This window comes from Zingiber officinale, chromosome 11A (genome assembly GCF_018446385.1).
Source record: "Zingiber officinale cultivar Zhangliang chromosome 11A, Zo_v1.1, whole genome shotgun sequence".
Taxonomy (NCBI): Eukaryota; Viridiplantae; Streptophyta; class Magnoliopsida; order Zingiberales; family Zingiberaceae; genus Zingiber; species Zingiber officinale.
The window spans coordinates 5376776-5399558 of NC_056006.1; the positions used below are offsets into that span (position 1 = coordinate 5376776).

The window sequence follows — 22783 nt, forward strand, 5'->3', positions numbered from 1 at the left end:
GACAAATGAAGTCGTGTGGAAAACATTTGTATGCTTTAAAGAAGGGCATACGGATGATCAACGGAATAAACAAGCAAAAGGTGATCAACGGACAAGGGAAAGAGCACGTGGGGAAGTTAGAATTGGTTGTAAGTCAAAGATTTCACTTGTCAAAAAACAAACTGCGCATTCATGGGTTGTCACTAACTTTATAGAAGGTCATAACCATCCACTCTCGACACCTTCAAAGGTGCATTTGTTACGCTCACATCGCAATGTTTCAGAAGCAAAAAAAAGCATTGACTCAACGGTTTTCAGATGCTAATGTGCCAACTTGTCAACAAATGCGATTACTAGAGATAGAGTATGGAGGACCTGAGCAAGTAAGTTGCACAGAAAGAGATATTAGAAACTTTGAAAAAGAGTTAAGGGATCAACAAAAGGGTATTGATGCCGAAACACTAATTGAGCTATTTACATCTGAGAAAGAGAAAAATTCAGCTTTTTTCTTTGAATATGAGACTGATTCAGATAACAGATTCAGTAGGTGTTTTTGGGCTGATCATGTATCAAGAACGGCATACAGTGTATTTGGCGATGTAGTTGTATTTGATACAACATATAACACCAACAAATATGAGTTGATTTTTGCACTATTTGTAGGAGTTAATCATCATCACCAAATAATTATTTTTGGTTGTGGCTTTTTAAGTGATGAGAAAACTGAATCTTTTGTTTGGATATTCAACAAGTTTATAGAAGTCATGCCTAAAGGTGCACCAAATGTAATTATCACTGATCAGGATCCTGTTATGACAAAAGCCATTGCCCAAGTTTTTCCTCAGACAGTGCATCGATATTGTTTGTGGCATATACTGAATAAATTTCCAGAAAAATTGCATCCTTTGACTTTTCGTGACTACTATCAAAGTCTAAACAATGTAATTAGAAATTCTTCAACACCTGATGAATTTGAGAATTCATGGGAAGAGGTTATCAAGTGTGCTAACTTGGAGAACAATGATTGGTTGTCTTTGATGTATGAATTGCGACATAAGTGGGTGCCAGCTTATTTTAGTCATTTATTTTGTACTGGAATGTCTAGTAGTCAGAGATCTGAAGGCTCACATGCATTTTTCAAGAGATATGTCTCAAATAAAAATTCATTGATGGACTTTATCACCCGTTTCAATAGGGCACTGAGACATCAAAGACATAATAAGTTAGTTGCAGATCATATTGATTTGAATGAGCATCCCAGGGTTAAGACAGACTGGCCAATGGAAACTCAAATGGTTAAGTTATACACAAAAAAAAATGGATGGAGTTTCAAAGTGAAATGAATGAGAGTCATGGTTATTATGTGCAACAAGTATCTTTAGAAGTTGACTCAGTAGTTTACCATGTGATGAATTTTCAAAGTTGTTCTTCCTCCAAACCAAGGGTGCTTACGCATGACAAACAGAGGGACAACATATTTTGTAGCTGTAGAAAATTTGAGTTTGATGGCATTCCATGCAGGCATATGTTAGTTTTTTTTCGTATCAACCAAATCTTTCATTTGCCTGATAAGTATATACTCAAACGATGGACACGAGATGCAAAGGTTGGAGCAATATATGCTTTGGGGGTATAAAATTTCATTGATGATCCAAATAGGGCTTTGATGTCAAGGCACTCAAGGTTATCCTATAAAGCTTCACTATTAATTGATGATGCATCTTTGAATGATGAAGGAACAAACTTCTTGGATGAACAATTGGATTGTATCTACAGTAAAATTCAAGAGATGAACATTAGTAGAATATGTGACAATAGAGGTCAAAGGAAAAAATCTATGGATGAGTCCCCTAATATTATGGATCCTTCTTTAGTAAGAACAAAGGGATGTGGGAAGAGATTGAAATCATCAAAGGAGAAATCAACCTCAAAGTCTCGGTTATGTCATGGATGTGGGCATCGAGGTGTGTCACATGATAAGCGTAATTGTCCAAATTTGCAACAAGGGTATGTGTCAATTAATTCTCTATTTGTATGTTAATTATATTTGCAAATTAATTACCTTTATTAAATTGTATAAATATGACAATGTGCTGATTGACAGATCAACTTTGGATAATCATCATAACAATGATGACGACCCATACGAAGAAGAATTGGCATCAATAGCAGGCAAGGACAATTATTAAAGACAATATGCTGATTGATTAAAGACATTTATTACAAATAATAATTATCTTTATTATTGTAGGTTCTAACAATATGCGCTAGCAAATAATTCAATGGACAATTCGTATTGAAGGTTTATTTTTACTTTTGTTAATTATGTCTACTTAGTTCCATAGAAGATGCATGTACAATTTATTTTTAATTTGTTAGCTATTGCACTTATGTTAGCTTTAGTTGTGCTTATAGATGCTCATGGAGACCTAAATCTGAAGCTGTTCTAAAGGTGGAGAAGACGATGTATGCTGCATCATGGAGGAGTTGCAAAGACAAGCACCTAAATCTAAAGTTGCTGCTTCTCTATGTAGTTTTTTTTTTATCAAACATTCATCTGTTACAGACCATGTATGCATGTAAGCTTCTTGTGGATTTACTGGATGCTGTCTCTTCTAGCATAATTTAAACCCTTATAGTGTGCAACTGTCCTCAAGTTATCATTGAAACAAGTCCAACAGGATGGCTGACACTGAAGTGTTTAGATATTGTAGAAGATATTAGCACTCAGTTTTAAGTAACTTCTGGGACAATAATGTAAAATGTTTACGTATTTCTTAAAATTATATTCTTCTTCTGTTTAATATTACTGCTTTAATTTGAATTCTGTCCATGTTTTATTCTGATGGTGCTTTCTAGGATCTGACCTTCAGTTGCCCACTTAAACTGATGGTTTGGATTAAATTAAGAACTGTCGGGATGGTTTAGAATTCTGTCCATGTTTTATTCTGATGGTGTTCAATCCTATTAAGTTATAATTCCCCTTTAGAAGTAAAGTGTTCCCTTTTTTGAGTAACAAAGCCACTATTTATCTTGACACATAGCTGGATAATATTTGTATAGAATTGGTTGCTCAGAATATGGCCTTTTCTTGTTTTTTTTTCCTGAGATATTGATGGAGATTATTTATTCATTAAACTTTGAATTTTTGGACAATTTTTTATGTTTTTAAAGTAGTTCCTCTTTACAGTTTTGACCTTGGAGAATTTTATCAATTTTTCCAATAAATCAGTTGTTTGTTTTAGTTGATATGCAATGAGTTCACCAAGGAATGAAATGATAATTCTTTTCGTTAGTTTATATAACTTTATTATATTTCAACTGTGCGGCGAATCTCAAAACTTTGAGTTTAAATATCAATGTTTTACTGAAATATCCAGGTGGTTGTAGTTTGTTTCATGGTTTTCTTTTGGCATTATAGTGATAATTTAACATATTTAAAGCATGACAAATATCATTGTGCAAATACTGGGGTTCAGTCTCAGTTGAAGGAACTTTGCGAAAAGATGGATGCAAAGGGACTTTTGATGTATATCATAGATATGAAGAACTGTACCAGATTCACCACCTTACGTGAGGAACTTCCGTTAGCATTGAAATATGCAATTGAATCAATGAATAAGAAGTAATTTCCAAGATTTAATTTTCATTTGATGTGGTAAGTAATGACAAACACAACTGTTCAATTCATAAACAAACTGAAGCTCTTTCACAGAGAACAATATCAACTGCACTTTCAATATACAATAATCAATGGTATATAATGGCATATGAAGATCTTTGAATAAGGTTTTGGAGCACATCTCATGTTAGTACAGTTGTAATATGTTTTTAAAGCACATCTCATGAAGCAAATCCACAATTTAATCACATTACTTATAACAACGTAGATAAAGCAATTTAGATTAAATCATCGTTTTAATTTCGATACAACACTTGTAACAACATGCCTAATCATCATCATTATCATCACTGATCATAAGAGAATTTAACTGATGCTCTATCTCTTTAAATGCATCTTTCAACTTAATAATTTTTTCAGTTTTTGAAAGTTTTCTCTCCAAATATGAACTTGACCTTGAACTTAAAGTTGCACATGATATTTTATTTGGACTAGATGCAAAGGAAGTTGGTGTAGATCTTTTTTCAAATTATTCCTCATAAGCTTTTTGTGCCTCCTCTCTAGTTTTGAATGATTTGTGTATAACGCCCTTAAAGCCATTAATATGATCAGAAGCTTCTACCCACGTTTCATAAATTCCCGGTTTACGCCCAACAAATACAACATATGTTTTCCCCTGCATTTTAAAGAACATTCAGAATCTTATATAAACAAAATATTATAACTTAAATCAAATGATTTACCATAGATTGTCAGTCAAAGTTTTGCAAGTTTCCTGTAAATTGTAGAACCAAAAGAATATTAGTTATCACTAGTTTCTTATACAAGGAATATTTCAACTGTTTTAGATAACTCTTCAATTCTCTAATTTTCAATATGGTAGTAAATAACTAAAATGAATTATATTATTCAAACATCATAAAACCTTAGCATATAAATTAAGGCATCTACTGAATAGGTCAATTTCCTTGAAAAAACTCTGAAAAGTCCCAATGCAAGCTACTTTTCCAAAGTTTGCAGCAGCTTGCAAGAGTCAAACATGAGAATCCAAAATTCAGCACTGCACTGCTCAATCAAGTAACACAGAAGATCACCCTACTCACCTTAGAATAGTACAGATAACACAAGATGGACAACAACCCTACAGAAACGTGCAAGAGGAATTCATCATAATCAATGTGATTAAATCACCATAACCAATGTGATTAAATCAGATAATACTTTAAGCCCTAAGATGGGAAGAGAGGAAAACTATTAACAAGCATTCTCACAGAGAGGGGTCAGCAGCGAGAACAAAGGCTTTGTGGCGTGAGGTCGGCAGCGAGGGAGATCTGGAAGCTTCTCCACGAAGGTTAGTCAAGAGAGATCTGGAAGCTTCAGCGGAACCACAACGCAGATTCAGCGTCGCGACGACGAGGGGCAAGGAAACCAAGATGGTGGCGAGCGAGGTTATGGAAGCTTCGGCGGAACCACAGTCTTGAAGGGGCAAGGAAAGCGAGATGGCAGCGAAGAAGGATCTGGAAGCTTCGGCGGAACCACAGCGCAGATCCAGCGGAATCAGGCGAGGGGCAAGGAAGGACAGCTTCGGCGGAACCATAATGATGGAGAAACTTTGCTGGCCAAGCTGTGCTAACCTAGCTCTGATTTTACGACGTCGCTGTGAGGAGAACAGGTAGCGGCGTGCCCTAGCTTCACGCGTTCTGTGAAGAAACCAAAAGCCAACCAAAAGTCAAAAAAGCAGAAAAAGCAAAATGAAGTAAAAAAGCAAATAGCTTCACGCTTCTGTGAAGAAACCAAAAGTCAACTAAAAGTCAAAAAAAACAGAAAAAGCAAAATGAAGTAAAAAAGCAAATTAGCCATGTGGAGAAGCCAGGTGTACAGGCGCGAACGAAGCACGGAAAATAAGTTGCGCAGGTTAACATCTCTGTATATATATATATATATATATATATATAAAAGGAGAGCTGCTTTTCTCATCCCCGCTGACATCCTCCCCTCCTCGGGCCCATCATAAAATTCAATGATATTTACCTTTCTATCATTTTCCTTATTCCTCATTCACGTTTTTTTTATTTTAATTTTTTTAAGTTTTGTTTTTTTAACTAATTTTATTTTTTAATAATTTTTTTATTATTTATTTAATCTTTCTTTATTTTTTATGTTAGATTTTAAGTATTATTATTTGTAAAAATTAAAATAGTATAAAAATATGGATCAAAATAAAAATTATAAATTAATATATGTTGAGTGGCACTGCTTTTCCCACCTCCACGTTTTATTTTGTTTTGTTTTATTTTATTAATTTTTGTTTTTAATCATTTTTTTTATAATTTTAATTCTTTTTAATTTTTTTATTATATATTTATAATCTTTTATTTATTTTTTAATCGTAGATTTTCGCAGACACTCCCTTCCCAGTCCCATCATATTATTTATCTTTACATCATTTTTTTAAGTATTTTCTCGGTAAAAAAGTCATGTTTTTTTTATATTCGTAATATGAGATTGGATCTTTTGTCCCCAATTTTCTCTGTCCTCCTATCCTACTCGTCGCCTCAAGCCCACTACCAGCGAGCTCTGGTCGTCGTCCCAACCAGAACTATACCCTAGGGGAAGGTGAACCCGGGGGTCGCTATCAGGACGATCGACGTCGAAATTCGGTCGAATTTAAGCAGGGACTCATATCGTCGACGAAGGAAAGTTTACTCAAATCCGGCCGAATTTCGAGATTGATCGCGTCGATGGCGACCGTATTCACCTTCCCCTAGGATATAGTTTTAATCGGGGTGGCGGCCGAAGGCCGCCGACGGTGCCACCGACGATGGGCTGGGGCAATGAGTGGGACACAGGGACAGATGATATTGAGATAGAGGATTCGATATCTTATAATCTTTGTTTTTTTTAATAATAGATTTTACGAGTTATTATTTATAAAAATTTGAAAGTAAAATATGGATAAAAAATAAAAAAAATATGAAAAAAATAATAAATAAAATTTATTTTAAAAAATAAAACTAAGGAAGTAAATAAAATTGAAAAAAAAAATAAACGATAAACTAAAGAAAGTAAATAAAATTGGAAAAAAAAAATAAAATAATTTATTATTTTAAAGGAAGGGGCAAACAAGTCATTTAACAAGGGAGAGAGAGGGAGGTGTGCTGTGTGAGGGGTGGGAAAAACAATTTATATATATATATATATATATATTCTAAACGATTTTAAATTTTAGAAAATTGCAAATGAAACCCTTTTGTAACGTGTAAAACAAAGTTCTAAACATTTTTCAACGCATTAAAAAAAAAGCAAAGAAAATAAAACTTATTTATAAATTTAAAACAATTTTATTTATTAAATTAATACTAAATTAAATTATAAAAATGACGATTAAAGGTTTGAGTTGGCGAGCTTGAACCAGTTTTCATTTATCAAGTTTTTTTTTCATTTTTTTAAAAAAATCAAAATTCGAAAAAAATGAGTATTTATTATTCATTTTTTATAATATTAGTCTTGTGTTGTAAAATATTTGTATATATTTTTAAAATGAAAAATTGTGTAGATAGGACAGAAAAAAAAAATATATAATTATACGTATGATTACTACTAACAATATCTAGCTCCTCTCTAATCGACAATCTTAATTAAGGATATAAATAGATTAAGTCGCTCATGAACGGCTCATCAACGACTGAATCAAAACTCAACTCAAACTTAGAATTGATCAAACTCGAATCAAATTCAAACTAGCTCATTTAATATTTAAGTCGATCTTAAACTTACTTAATACAGCTTGAGATTATCAAGCCCTAATGAACTAGATTATATATATAATATATTATTTTTATTTATTTATATAAATATTTAACAATTTAGTAACGTCAAATAATTAATGGTAAGTATTAGATGAAATCTCAAAATTTGAAAGTTTATTTTCAAGAAAATCAAACAGTTAGTATTGTTTGATTTACAGTATAAAAAATTACTATAAAATTATTTCTATTTTGGTTTGAACTCACCCTCAAACGTTTGATTTTAATTCGAGCATTTTTTAGCCGAGCTCAGCCTGTGATTAGATGGTCAAGCCGAGCTCGAGCTCAAATTTTCAAACTCAATTGAGCTTGAGCATGAGTCAAGCCTCTTTATTTATTTCAAGCTCGAGCTCAAGCTCGAGCTGGGATCAGTTCAAGCTCGGGTCAATCCAATTACAACTCTAATCCAAGCATCCTACTAATCGACCATGTCATAAGGAGAAGGTATCGTCAGCAACTTTAAATGATGATTTGATTTCGAACGTGTGTGAAATGTATAATCGCATCACATGTCATTATAACTCCATGTCAAGCTAAGGGATTATGCTAGACGAACCTCAGCTATGATATATTTACAGGAATTTTTCCTTCAAATAAGAGGCGTAATCAAATGATGCTGGGGTTCTGGGCTAACCGTCACGTGTGCTTTTCGATTTATCCTGATAGTCGGTGGAAAACTTCCGTAGAACCAAACCGATCATCGTCAAAGATAATCAATGAAGATAACTGGAATTATTATTTTTATGCTAGACGAAACCCTTTATAGACAGCCTTGGAGGAGTGCTGGGTATATTTATTCAATTTGATACATGTTGAAACTATAATTAATCAAATTACTAATAAGAAAATCCACAATGCTAATGTGTTATAATATCTATCATCTCATCAAAAGATATGGAGTCCACTATCACATACTCATTATAACAATATATCCTTTTCACTCACATCCCTTTTAACATTAATATGAGCCTCACCATCCACTTTTTCATCCCTTTTATTAGTTTTTAAATAATATTAAAAATTTTATCATTTAAAAAAGAAAAAAATATTAAAAAATAAAAGAGAGTGTTTAGTGTTCAAAGGTATTCGAATCTTTGAATACCCTCTCTCATTTCTCTTGTGAGTGGACATTATAATACCCACTCACAATGGAGAAGGGATGTTAAATGAGTGTTATAATACTCATTTAACATCCCATTGTAGATGCTCTAAGTTCTTTGAAATGGCTAAGGCGATGGTTAAGACATGGGGTGTTGTCACATGAGGTCTTGGGGTCGAAACTCGGCGTGACCGAGCATGACCTCCCTCATGTCTTGTCCATTTGCACTAATGGCTAGTAGTCACCCATAATTTACCTCTTCCGTGTTGACTTAGGGACGAATTAGCGGGGGCACTGAGACAAACAAATCACCTTTTGTCACATCTAAGTTCTTTGAAACGAACAAGATTAGAAAGTGGGGAAATGATTTCTTTATATTCGATATTTGTAAAGTAAATAAAGTACTAAAGTTGGTTTTCTTTTCTTTTGAGCTAATTGTAAAGCTGTTAGTGTTTTATAATAAATTTTAGCTCCCTTCTAATAAGGTTTTTCTCTTTTTCAAATAATGATATATCTTTTTTTAGTTAAAAAAAAATAACCGTCCTAAGATAACAAAATCTTATTTCCTTAATCCATTTATAAAAATATAATTTTATAGATTAAAATAGTTATTATTGAGATGGATAGAAGGATAACATTAGCACATAATTAATAATTTTATCTAGGACCTTTAAATAATAAGGAATAACAAGGACTTTACTAACATATAACATATAAGACATGATTACGGATCCCACAAGTCATCCGAGTTATTATATGGTGGGATGCTTGTCACATGAGGTCGCGGGGTCGAAACTCAGGGTAGTCGGGGTGTAAATCCTTGGTCCCTGTACAACTCACCCCACTTGCCACATGCTCGCTCAGGATGCTATGATTTACCTCCCTCGTGATGACCTTAGATCGGATACGATGGAGATACTGGGGACGAACGATTTCACCTTTTGCCATATATAAGACATGATTACGGAACAATACTCTATCAGTCCTTTATAGCTACTATAATATAAATTTGTCTTATTATAGTTAGTTAATAGATTGGTTTAGGATTTAATAAGTGTGGTAGGATAAAAGCTATGCTATTTTAGAATATTGTCCTATTAATAATGATAAAAAAATAACATATTTGTTGACGGTATTAATTTGTATATTTTAAAGTAATTAATTTTGAAAATTAAAAATTCTCTGTATTTCCCCCCTATTTTAAGGATGTTTTTCTTCTTTTCCTAGTTTGTTTTCCTCCTCTACAACTGAAGCTAATAAATATTAAATATGATTTGAAAATAATTAATATTAGATAAAACTCAAAAAAAATATAACTCAATTTCACTATATAAATTTCTTGCTAGGGGAAAATATTTTATTTTAAAAATAATAATTATTTCTATATCATCTCTTTTATTTTTATATTTTACAAAGTTACTTTTTGTGTTATATTTATTCTTTTCTATAAGAAACCAGTGTTATAAGCAAAATTTAATCTGCAAATTTTATTTTAAATATATAAACAAAAAACAAATTCATCCCCAAGCTCAAATCTAAGTTTGTCCAAATCCACTATTTTTTTTTCAGGCTAAAACTTTTGAAATCACAAAAAACAAATAATATTTTTTATCATACTAATAAAATGCAATCAACAATTAATTATATGTTTTTATACAATATATACTAATAGATTATTTAATAAATTTGGAATAACTTTTTATTTTTATATGAAAAAAAAGACACTTCAACCAATGTAGAATTTCAGAGTCAGATCACATTGTTATATACCATTTTACTTTATATTTTTATAAGAAGTCTTCACCTTTCAAATTCGAGAAGTCAAAGTCACACATGAACAATTTCATTTTATCGTCGAGACTCAAAAACAAAAATTAAAATGAGAGCTTCTGCCATACAGAGTCCCAGAAAAATTTATTGTACGTAATCTTATCTTATTTTTTTACAAAAAATTATTTTCAAAATTCGAACCCGTGACATTTTGATCACATGACAATAACTTTATCATTGCGCCAAAGCTCCCTTTTACTCAAAAACAAAAACTAAATACTTAAATTAATTCCATTCACTAAAAGATTCAATAACTTTTTAGTACAAAGTGCCCAAATACATACTACTGAAACCACCCTCAAAAATGTCTTTTATACATTTATCAATGAGTTCCTCCATTTACTGGAGGAGATTTCTACAGACAAAGAGAACTCTGGAGATCAAACAAAAATATGGATTGGAATTATTCGACATCGACTGGAGATGTTAGCAAAAACCTTTAGAAGATGATGCATAAGTTAAAACAGACATGAGATTGATCACTTGAAGTTGTATGCCCTTTTGGCAGATTCAAGTGTGTTGGATAGAAGCATAGCTATCGTCATCGGACCGACTCCCCCGGGGACAGGCGTGATAGCAGATGCGATTTTGCTAACTTCCTCGTAGCACACATCACCTACCAATCGGTAGCCACGAGGGCTTTCCGCATCCTAAAAAAATAATAGAACCAAAAAAAAATATGAGTGATGATTCTAATTTTCATTTGCACTATAAATTATCAGATGAAATAGTTCTAGCAAATAATATATAGGGTAATCAATGGAATCGAGATTTCACAATCTAATGGTTTCTAGTATAAAGTTTATACTCACTTCAACACAACCAGATTCGATTCCGACAAGGTTATGCACAAAGAATCAAATACGATGATACATAGATTAAGTGAAAGTATTCAACAGATAAAACAGTGACACGGCATATAAATATCAGAACCACTGATGATAATAGCAATGGCAAACAACTGTTCATGGTTATATATTTTAGTTTCGCCTACGTCCTTGCATCTTGGCTACCAGAACCAGATGAAAAAATGGACCGATTGAGCGCTAGGTCGGGCTATTCCTCAAGTAGATTGTGAGTTAAATAGTGCAGTATTTTAGTAACTTTGTTCTAAGAAGCTTCATGACTCCAGTAGATGATGCTCGAGGAGCCAAGGTTGAGAACTGTTAGTCATATAAAAGATAGACGAATTGACTCATTGAATATGTCGGTGTCAGTCAAAACCCGAGAGGCATAACAGATACGATTTGAAATAGGTAAGAATAGCCCAATTATAGAAGCTAGTGAATGTATAAACAGTGTTGCTGATAAAAGTTCATGAAACATCATAGATCACATACACTTCAATTACCAACAAACTCTATCGACTAAATACGAATATATGCAAAACAATTCAAATAGGCAAGAAATATGATATATATATATATATATATATATATATATATATATATATATATATATATATATATGCAGCTGATCATTAAGCTAGGTATTTGTAGCCAAAAACATAAAGATTAAGTAATCCTAACATGAAAAATAGAGAGACAAAAAATCAAACCTACCATGAAAGGGAATATTATCTCTAGGCACAAACAATAGAATTGCATGCCTAAAGAACTCAAAGTTGTGGCAAATTCAAAGGTATGTCAACTTCGGAATGCAAGAAGTAAATAACCAAAATTTAAAGTATCTTACGTCGACAGGGTTTATTCCAACATCAATCACGGTTGCCCCTGGCTTTATCCAGCTGCCTCTTACCAAGTTAGCAACCCCAACAGCTGAAATAACAATATCTGCTTGCCTTGTGATTTCCTCAGGATTTTTAGTGTTGGAGTGTACTATACTAACAGTTGCATTCGCTTTCTGTCGATTTGAGAAATAGGACTTTGGTAAGAGAAATGCAAGATACAAAAAGAATCTAAACAACAACACAAAGATGTTATATAGCAATCTGATATTAGTGTGAAGTGCAGTACTTGCAAAAGCAATGCAGCTGGCATGCCAACAATGTTGCTCCTGCCAATTACGACAGCTCGCTTCCCCTTGATTTCAACTCCATACCGGTGCAAAAGCTCCATGCATCCCTTGGGCGTACAAGGAACAAACAACGGGTACCTACGTTGCATGGCAAGACGACCTATATTCAATGGATGGAAACCGTCCACATCTTTCTCAATGTTTACAGCACCCAATATAGTCTCCTCGTTCATATGCTGAAAATTTTCAGATTCCCATAAGCATAATAGTGTGAGAACAAGAAAAAGTGAACAAAAGGTACTTGATAAAGAAATGTGTCAACAATTATGCAATCATGAATTGCTTTATCCACATGAACAGTTAACTTTTCAAAGTCTATCAAAGAACATTGCATTCAATTGAATACTTTTAACTTATGGGCATTGCCTAAAATAACATTGCTAAAAACTAACAAGCAGTTAGAGGTATAGTATAATCCGCAGATCATGAAACATACTTTTGGGAAGGTCATTGAAATGAATACAAAAAATAGAGAAGCGTAGCAACAAGAATTAGTAGTTCAGAGAGCATACACGGGGAAGGGGCAACTGAACGAGAATCCCATGAACAGATGAATCATTGTTGAATTCTGAAATATGCTCGATCACTTCTTCCTCAGTGGCATCCTCAGGCAAGTTAACCTCGAATGATTTTATGCCCACCGCCTCACAAGCCTTCTTCTTATTGCGGACATACGTCTGCGAATCCTTCCTCGAACCCACGAGAATGACAGCCAATCCTGGAACATGGCCGGTTGCGGCCTTCATCGTAGCAATTTCTTCAGCGACTTCATCTTTTACTTGCTTCGAGACCAGTTTGCCATCAATGACCTTAGCAGAAGCACCAGAATCCGTCGCTGCTACTGCCCCAATCAAGGAAATATCAGCCTTAAAAAAAAAGAAAAATAACATTTTTGAGGCGGATCACGAACCGAAGTGATCCAAAATTTACCGCCGAAGACGAAAGATGAACTCGATCGCCGGGACAAGGTCAAACGGGTAGGGACTGAGTTGGAGGGAATCGGTTGGCGAGAGGGCGGCGGATGGCAGCGGAAAATCCTGGTAGCGGCCTCCGACGCACGGAAGGGGAAAAGGCGAGCTGTGACGGAAGAAGAGAGATCGGAGAGCAGCGACGGCGGCGCCATGGTACGCTCCGGCGAAAACTTAGGGCTTCGCTTACCTAATCAGCAACGATCAAAAGCTCCTTCGGCAAAAATAATTTTAAAAAAAAAAAAAAAATCAAAAAGCGCCCCCTGATTTAGCATTTTCGGCCTTTTCCCAAAAATGCCCCTACAGTCCTATAAATTAAAATTAAAGCTATTTCAACCTAATTAAAATTATTATATTAATTTTTTGATAACTACTGCAATCCATTTATTTTAATATATTATAACAGTTATACAATAGACAAGTTGGATAAAAGATAACTGAATTTATTTTAGTGCTCTTGTCCATCTGTATGTTTTTAAGTCTAACATGGAGAAAATGGAGAAAGTAAATTATGGATAAATATTAATATTTAAATTAATGATTGATATATGAGGAAAGTATTTATCAAATGATGTTATAATTAATATGAATGAGTGTTAACAACGTTCAATTTATTTAAATATCACTAATGAGTAAATTTTATAAAAAAATTTTTAAAAATAAATTTTAGGTATAAAAAATAAAGATGAATGAATATACGTGGACAAATAATAAGTCGTAATGTGGATATGACTTAATAAAAAAGATATACTAATATAAGTATATGATATATAGACTCTATGTTTTTAAAACGATGATATATATTAATCTTCAAATTAATACGGGTGTAAATCAGTCAAGTCACTTGTGAACTATTCGAAATTCGATTCGATAAAAGTTCATTTGAGCTCGTTTAATGAGGCTCGTTAAGATAAACAAACCAAGCTCAAGCTTCACAATATTCGGCTCGTTAGCTCGTGAACATGTTTGTTAAGCTCATAAATCAATTTTTAAATAAAAAAATAATAGTTTTGATATTGAATTTATAGATTTTATACTCTACTTATGAAAAACATAGACAAATATATTAAATTTATTTAATAGAATAAAATTATAAATTTTAACAAAAATATTATAATTTTTTTAAAATATATAATTTAGTTTTTAATGAATATTTAAATTTACAATATATATTTATTAAGCTCGTTTAGACTCGATAAAAGTTCAAATAAGCTCGTGAGTCATGAATATATTCGTTAAATAAAGTCAGAGCTCGGCTCGATTATAAACGAGCCAAACTCAAATATCCAAGAGTTCGGCTCGATTACACCCTTACGGATGCCTTAATAATGTTGGAATAAATATGTTTTAAAAATAAAAATATAAATGAGTTATATTTAAAAATAAATAAAAAAATAATAAGAAAAAATGCATTCTTACAAAAAAAAAAAAAAAAAGAAAAAAAAAAAAGAGAGAAGACAAATGCAAGTAAAAAAGCAAGGAAAAATGAGGTAGATTTGTCATTTCAATTCTTCTCACTTGTAAACCCACTTGGTATATAACATATTTGGATTGATATTATATGATAATTAATCAAAACAATGATAAAGGATAGTTAATACACAGAGGGCCCGAATAAAGGATTATAAGAAGTCTTACCTTACCTTATCTTACCTTATCTTACCTTACCTTGTATTGTAAAACATTGTTTTGAATCCACAATCATAAGGTCACATTCTAAATAAATTATTTTTATGATTTTATTACTAGATAAAATTATTGTTCAAGGGGGGATGAATCACGATCATGAATAAACCTAACTGACACACTCTATAATTGCTACACATGCAAGGGGGAGGGGAGGTTGACAAGAAAAACATGAGCCAAAACTATAGCACCGAATATGAAAAAAAACAAGCTTTTGAAGAAAAACAAGTATCTCGGCTTGAAATATCACTTCATCTACTCTTTCGATCGCTCAATCGGTTCTTCACCTCCTTCGCCGCACATCACTCTATCTTTGTCCGCCGCCTCATGTGTCGGAGACACTTAATCCCCACTTGCGCTCTTGATTGAGTAGTCGAACCTCGAACCAACGAAACAAGTAGGGATTGAGTAGAAAGACTAGGCGAGAACATTTTCCTCGTTCCATACTCTAGGAATAGTAGTATAACTATAGTAGGGATGCCGACAACTTTAGCTAAGGTTTTTCCAAATTAGATCAAAAAAAGGAAGGGTATGTTTCATATAAGACAATGCAAGGTCAGTGAATGACCTAATTAGTAGTGAGTGTAGGATGATGAAGATGATAGACCGCCCCGCCCGACCCCCTAGGGGTTATGGATTGCACTGTTGATGGGGTCGTAGTATGAGTCATCACTTTTTTCATGTGTCGGGAGTGGGTGATTGAATCATTATATTTGAGGAACTTCAAACTCAAAGGAGATCGCGTGCAAACAATTTTGGTTGTTACTCGCTTACGGAATTAGTTTGGATTTTTCAACTTGTAGAATAATACGAGTCCGAAGGAAAACAACTCGATTCAATCTTGTAACGTTGAATTGATACTAATTGGATAGTAGCTACTCCGAGTAAACTTGGCAAGTTGGATAGGACAATTAGTTTTAGGTTTAATGGGGTCGAGTTGATCGCATATTATCGATAGGCCAGTCTTTGATAGGGCAGATTAATCAAGCTAATGGACTAGTTGATTTGGATAGGTTAATTAGTTCGAGTTGATCGGTTGAACTAAACGGTCAATTAATCTAATAAAAAATGAATCGGGAGAAAGATCATTCACCTTCAGAATTAGTCGGACTTGATACCTAAATTAACAAAAGGAAGGGAATATTCCAATTGAGACTTAGAAGATCCTGGACTAAGTTAGGATGATTGAGGATTTTATTTTATTTTTCTTGATTATTTTTTTCAGATTGAAAAATTTTAAAAAAATCAATAATTTTGACGGACCAAACACAACCACAATTTTAATATCACAACCGTTTATTATTATTATTTTTAAAAAAATAATAATAAAATATTATCCGAATGAAAAGGACTTGTCAAGGAGCATGTGTTCCTCGAGGACCCTTAAGCTTTCATGGGGTTTTCAAAATTTAATAAATAAAATTAATTAATTAATTAACTAATTAGAGGAGTTTTCAAAATTCCTCCACCGTCTATCGTCTCTAGTCATTTTTTTCCAAACTAATACTTCATATTTATTGTATTTTTAAAAATGCCTCTCAAAATTTGATCAATGTCATTTTATTGTCAAAATGCTCTTTACTTTTAGACTTGTAAATGCAATGTTCATAAGTAAGAATATATTTATAATTATTTATTTTAAAATATTATTTTAAACTCATTCTAACTTACATGTTGATGATTGACTAAAGATGTGATTCTTCAGTTGACTATATGAAAATTCTGTTTGGCTCTACAACACAAAGAAAGTCAGTGTCGGGCTAGGGAAGGGGGTTCCGATGTTAGCTCTTCGATGCTCAAGTCAGTCATTAGAATAGTAGAAAGACGATGAAGAAAGGTAGCAACAACGGGAGCTCAAGTACAAATAATGCATACTTCCGTCGATGCATGGATCCTCCTTTATATAATACTTCAGTAGCCGATGTGCACGTTTCTCAAGGCATGTGTACGTTTTTCCCAATTGTCCTATGAAAAGACACGTAAGAAAAATGTCTCTGACACCATTCCTTAACAAGGTGTGTAAATCCTGACATGATAATAGAAGCTTCCGTCGTATGATTTATTTGTTGACCTTGCCCTGTTGTCAGCGACACTGATTCCCAGAAGGATATGTTGAGCTACACAAGGGGTCCCACTGTTTGACAGAGCGGAGGAGCCGCTCGGCCAAGATTCCCTGCCTAGTGGCTCAAGGCTGTTCTTCTCCATGGTCGCTTGGCTCAGTAGGTCGTCTCTTGCCTGATCGGACAAGCGGTCCAGTTGAACTAACATTCACTTGGTCACAATTGTGAGCATCTTATGTCCTCTCTATGGTTGTCCCGACCAGATGAGCGATCTGCTCAGATAAACCTTCAAGATGATCGGAACCTTCCTGCCTAATCAGCCGACTTTGGTGAGTCGACGATTTCCTTCCTTTGACGATCTTGACTTTATCCTTCATGTCAACCGTTTTCCTCACCTTTGACTCATCTTTGATATGCCCCTTTAAGACCACATCAGTTGCCTTTCTATTAATAGATGAATAATGAAAGGCATTTAAGACAAGGGTAAATATTAGAGGGTGTTTTAAAAAAATGTTCCAATTAATTAATTAATTAATTAATTAAATTACAGGTATAAAAATGGATACTTACCCTTCTTCACCTTCCTCTGCAGTTGGCAATGGAATCCGAGGGACTGCTGCGATCGACAGAATCCCTTTGGAAGCCCCAACTCTCCCTCCACCGGCGGCCGCCCACTTCGCCGCCCTCTCCCTCCTCCGTTCCCCGTTTCAAGCGCGTCTGCGTCTTCTGCGGCAGCAGCTCCGGCAAGCGCCTCAGCTACCAAATCGCCGCCATCGACCTCGGCAACGAACTCGTACTCACCTCCTCCTCCTTCCTCTTTATCATCCGAAATCGCCTCATAAAAAACGGTTGATTTCAGGTGCACAGGAACATCGACTTGGTGTACGGCGGCGGCGGCGCCGGCCTCATGGGCCTCGTTTCCCGCGCCGTCTTCAGCGGCGGCCGCCACGTCTTGGGGTCTCTTTCGAAATCCCATCTTTGTCTTCAAAATCCGATCTTTAGCGTCAAAAACTGATCCTCGCACCAAAATCGACTTGTTTTCGCCGTCAAAATCTAATCTTTATCATCGAAATCTCACGTTTCGCTGTGTGTTTGAAATAATGCAGAGTGATTCCGAGGACTCTGATGCCGAAAGAGGTACCCAATCTTGCTTCTCGAACTCGAATGCCAGTGGCGTTTTCTGTTCGATTTTCTGATGATTTATGGGGTGGCGTTATTTTTCGCCGGCGAGTTCAGATCACCGGAGAGGCGGTGGGCGAAGTCCACGCGGTGGCCGGAATGCACCAGAGGAAGGCGGAGATGGCCCGGCAGGCCGACGCTTTCATAGCCTTGCCCGGTGAGATCCTCGTAACACTCTTCTTTATAATATTGGACGGTTCACTATAACTGAAATTTTGTCATAGATCCTCCCGTCTGTAATCCTCGATCCTTTCCGTAATTTTTACAAGGTAGATCATAGTCAGTTAAAATTAACTGTGATCTCTTCTAAATTATCTTCCCATTTAGATTATAATTTTGAGTCGAGCCAGAAAACCGAAGGCTACCAACGATGGCCAGATTGTATGGCGGCAAGAAAGATCCAAAATTATAATCTAGATGGAAAGGTGAATCTAAGGGAAATCACAGCCAATGTTGACCAGATTTTGATCACAATCCGAGTACAAATTACGGAAGAGACGAGGAAGAGACAAGAGATTGCGGACCAGAGGATCTAGAAGCTTTCAATATCCATTGGTCAATTTTGATTTAATCAAAATTAGTTGATAAATCTAGAGAATTCAGAATGGTACAGAACTAAGTCCTATATATTTTTTTAATTCTTTTAATTATATTCTTATCTTAAATCCGACGTATAAATTACAGAAGGGACGAGGAAAGGACAAGAGATTACGGACCAGAGGATCTGGAAGCTTTCAATGTCCATTGGCCAATTTTGATCTAATTAACATAGGTTGATAAATCTATATATTTCAGAATGATACAGAACTAAGTCCTATGTATTTATTTAGTTCTCCTAATTATATTTTTATCTTAAATATAGAGTATTACTTTTTGAACACAGATCAAAATTTTTTAATTGGTTGTTAAATCCCGTTTTGTAGAATTGTTTGCCTCATGTTCATGCTTGATTGCATTTTTTTCACTAATTTGACTTTAAGTCATTACTCTTGGAAGTGTAGGTGGATATGGAACCCTAGAAGAACTACTTGAGGTGATAACTTGGGCTCAATTAGGGATCCATGACAAACCGGTACGCGTTTAACTTTCGATATGTATATCAATTGACATTTAAGTTATGATAAATATGATCGCGTTGGCTTGGCAAGCAGGTTGGTTTATTGAATGTGGACGGATACTACAACTCTTTGTTATCGTTCATCGACAAGGCCATCGACGAGGGATTCATTGCTCCGACTGCCCGCCACATCATTGTCTCGGCGACAACCGCCCATGAGTTATTGTCCAAGCTTGAGGTTATGTTAGATGCTTATAAAAGGGCAAATACATAAATTCATCGACTCCTTGTGTCAAAGAATTCTAAGTCCATACCACTATTTGATTTATTTGCAGGATTATGTGCCAAGGCATGAGAGTGTGGCACCGAGGGTGATGTGGGAGATGGAGCAATTAGGGCATTCTGGTAAGATAGGTATTGCCAGATAAAGAATAGTTCGGTGCACGAAGCTCTTGTTCATGCAGAGTCTCGAGGAAAAGTCTATTACAGCCAAGGCTCTATTGCCAGATGATCATTGAAACTATATTTACTATAAATTTTAATGTTTTAGTTATGATAGCTAAAATTATGAAATTCCCCAAGTATTTTTACAAGTCTAATCCATTTGTCACTTTGAAAATACTATATCGACATGGTAGAAAGCTAGATCAACATATCTTTGTGCGAGATCACTTTTACACTATACACGACTCAATGGTTGTCCAATGGCATTAACAAGAAAGCCACAATGCTCACCATCTAGCCTCGAGTGGCTCTATGACCTTAGGATCATCCATGGTCGCCGCCACAATGACAATTATTGTTTGCTAGATGTGTTGCTAGATTGAGATTCTCCATGTTTATTGAAAGTCCCTCCGTTGTGGATGATCGGAATCCTACTCGAGTACATGGGTAGACGGTCCCTCAAGGATTCCGCTTTACCATTGAGTCTCAACTTGTAGGCAAGATCTTAGGGCACACAATGGGCCCTTGTAACTTGGTTGTGGCAAGGAGCAAATCGATAATATCTAGAGTTGTAGGTCATCCACTACTCGTTATCGTTGGACAATCCACTCATTGTCTCAGTAGAGCTCCGAACCTTCATTGCTTGCTACTTATAGTGTAGGGTTAAGAACTGAGACTCAAGGGATATAAGTTAATCAATGAGGTTAACTGAGTTTATCATTTAAGTCCCCGGGGCTATGGTGTCGCAGTAGGGCTTCCAAGTTGTCACCCTAACACCCGCAGTTCGATCCCTAGTTAAGACGTATTTGCAGGATTTTTTCCTCCAAATGAAGCACACAACCAAAGGATGTTGGGCTTCTGAGCTGTCCACCACACGCGCTTCCTGATTTACCCTGGTGGCTAGTAGAAAAATTTAGTAGGATCAGGCCGGTCACCCAAGGCTAGTCAATAAGACTAAATGGGGTTAGTATTTTTTTCCCACTAAAATAATATCAATAAATCTGATTTTTTCTTACAAATTGTGATATATTTTAAATTCTATATAAAAGTTATGAAAGATCTTCAATTAACCTAGAAACAATAAAGGACCGTACGATGCATGCATTGAACCCCTGTCAATATGGGTCTCGAAGAAGAATTAAATCATATTAGATTTATTATATGTAATTTTATTCTGTATCGTAATAGACTATTTTAATGACTCAAATTTATAATCACACGGTCATACGACAGTAATTTTATTGCCAAGATCCTTCTTCAATTAACCTAGAAACAATAACATACCTTAAAACATAGTCAATTCTTGCTCACTTCAAGTTCCCAATCCATCTCATTTTTGGTTCTTGATCGAGAAGCTGTGCCGCAAAAGTTCAAGAAAACCTAAGGAAACAACCAAATGAAAGGGGAAAACTATCATGAATCTAGTAACATGTCAATTTATTTCTTCGTGAAAAGAAAATTAGGAATGACACACAACACTATAATTAGGGATTCAAAAGAATCGAACTTATAATTCATTTTCTAAATTATCAAATTTGAGTAAAATCAAACATGTTAGATAATTTTTTCAAATTAAATTCGAACTCATATTTTATTCGATTGCTGATGACTCATTCACGAGTCGAACTCGAACTCGAACCGAACTCTATTTATTTTCATAATTTTAATATAATATACTCAAATTAAAATTTAAATAATCCAAATTTGAATTTAAGTTATTTCAAATAATATCTCGAATCAACTCGAATTTCATTTCCGACTGATGATTATTTATGTTTTTAAACATTAATTAAATTTAAATATTACATATATTTTTTAAAATCTAACTAATTAAATGGAGGAAATTAATTTCACAATAAGTTTGTAGTTATGAATTGCTCAGTGAATATCTAATTAATTATGTTTAGGATAATACGGTTCTCAGATGATAACACCATATGTCTCAATTACATCGTTTTGAAAAAAAATAAATTTCATCCAATAATGATATTTTAAATAGGGTGGATAGATGGAGATCAAATTCTTTATCCCTAAATTTCTCTGTCCCCATGTCCCTTTGCCGATCGAACGGACCAGATTATATCTCAAGGATGTCTTGCATATCACGAGGATACTGTACACATCTTAAAGATGCCATGATACCTTCAGATGTAATTTGATCCGTCTGATCAACAGGGGACATGAGGACAGAAAAATTTGAAGACAGAAGATTTGATTTGGGATAGATGGTACCTGAACCCATCTAACATGATTGATCTGCCACAAAAATTAAAAACAAAACAAGCAACAAAATGAATATGTCAGGGCTTTTGTACTCTTTTGAAATACTTGTCAGAATAAATAAATAAACATTTTTTCAGTTTTTTAATAATTTAGTATCTAATTCTCAGAATCCATTAAGTATACATTCAGTTCTATAAAAAATTTCTATTAAAATAAATTCAGAAGGACATGTACATGTAGCTCCTCATCTAATTGTCAATGTCTCAGATTTTTTATTTTATAAAAAAAATGTCTTATAATATATCACGGCTGGAAATAAAATATGAATACTTAATTAATATATTACTAGAGCATTATTGAAATGCAGACCCCATAAAAAATGTTTTAAATGCCAAACAAATATGTCTCATCTATGTGGAGCACAATCAGCATGAACACGATTTGACCAATAATGAAGTTGATGTTGTATCGCGGCCGCGCCTTCCACCTCATTAGGACCTTGACGATAGAGTTCTTGTTCCTCTCACCGTCTGAGTTGTCTCTAAGTCTGCGCTTCAACACGTGTCAATGGATGTTGATGATGATCGACGTGATCCCTTGGATAGTTAAGTCAGTACTAGATGAGGAACGAGAGAAAAGAGAAAGAGCTTGAGTGCACGCGTAAAAATAGCTTATCTTTACCTATCTATTGGTTGGTGAACTTCACCATCTACGTAGGTCGCCACATCAGCCCGGAGCCCACTTAGTTGATGAAGTTGTATCGAGTGTCAGAGGTATGATGTCAGCATCGGAT

At 34.5% G+C, this 22783-nt stretch overlaps 2 protein-coding genes across 7 annotated transcripts; one reads left to right on the forward strand and one right to left on the reverse strand.

Annotated features, from left to right (window-relative positions):
• Positions 1-10553: 10553 nt before the first annotated feature.
• LOC122032678 (bifunctional protein FolD 4, chloroplastic-like) lies at positions 10554-13568 on the reverse strand. Of its 2 annotated transcripts, none has more exons than XM_042591996.1 (5): positions 13304-13568; positions 12886-13211; positions 12313-12549; positions 12032-12199; positions 10554-10986 (listed from the first exon to the last, which is right to left on the reverse strand). In XM_042591996.1, exons 1-5 carry the CDS (start codon positions 13494-13496, stop codon positions 10816-10818), a joined length of 1095 nt encoding a protein of 364 aa, XP_042447930.1. In that variant the 5' UTR covers positions 13497-13568; the 3' UTR covers positions 10554-10815. The 2 variants fall into 2 exon arrangements, with proteins under 2 accessions (XP_042447930.1, XP_042447929.1); XM_042591995.1 differs by having other exon boundaries at positions 12886-13214.
• A 4108-nt stretch (positions 13569-17676) lies between these two features.
• LOC122031905 (cytokinin riboside 5'-monophosphate phosphoribohydrolase LOG1-like) lies at positions 17677-19942 on the forward strand. 5 transcript variants are annotated; one of them, XM_042591129.1, is made up of 7 exons: positions 17677-17880; positions 17947-18044; positions 18194-18224; positions 18324-18423; positions 19268-19338; positions 19418-19561; positions 19659-19942. In XM_042591129.1, exons 1-7 carry the CDS (start codon positions 17686-17688, stop codon positions 19749-19751), a joined length of 732 nt encoding a protein of 243 aa, XP_042447063.1. In that variant the 5' UTR covers positions 17677-17685; the 3' UTR covers positions 19752-19942. The 5 variants fall into 5 exon arrangements, 4 of the variants coding, with proteins under 4 accessions (XP_042447063.1, XP_042447062.1, XP_042447060.1 ...); XR_006125891.1 differs by lacking the exons at positions 19268-19338; positions 19418-19561; positions 19659-19942 and adding exons at positions 18594-18873; positions 18951-19225; XM_042591128.1 differs by having other exon boundaries at positions 18194-18423.
• The last annotated feature ends 2841 nt before the right edge of the window (positions 19943-22783 follow it).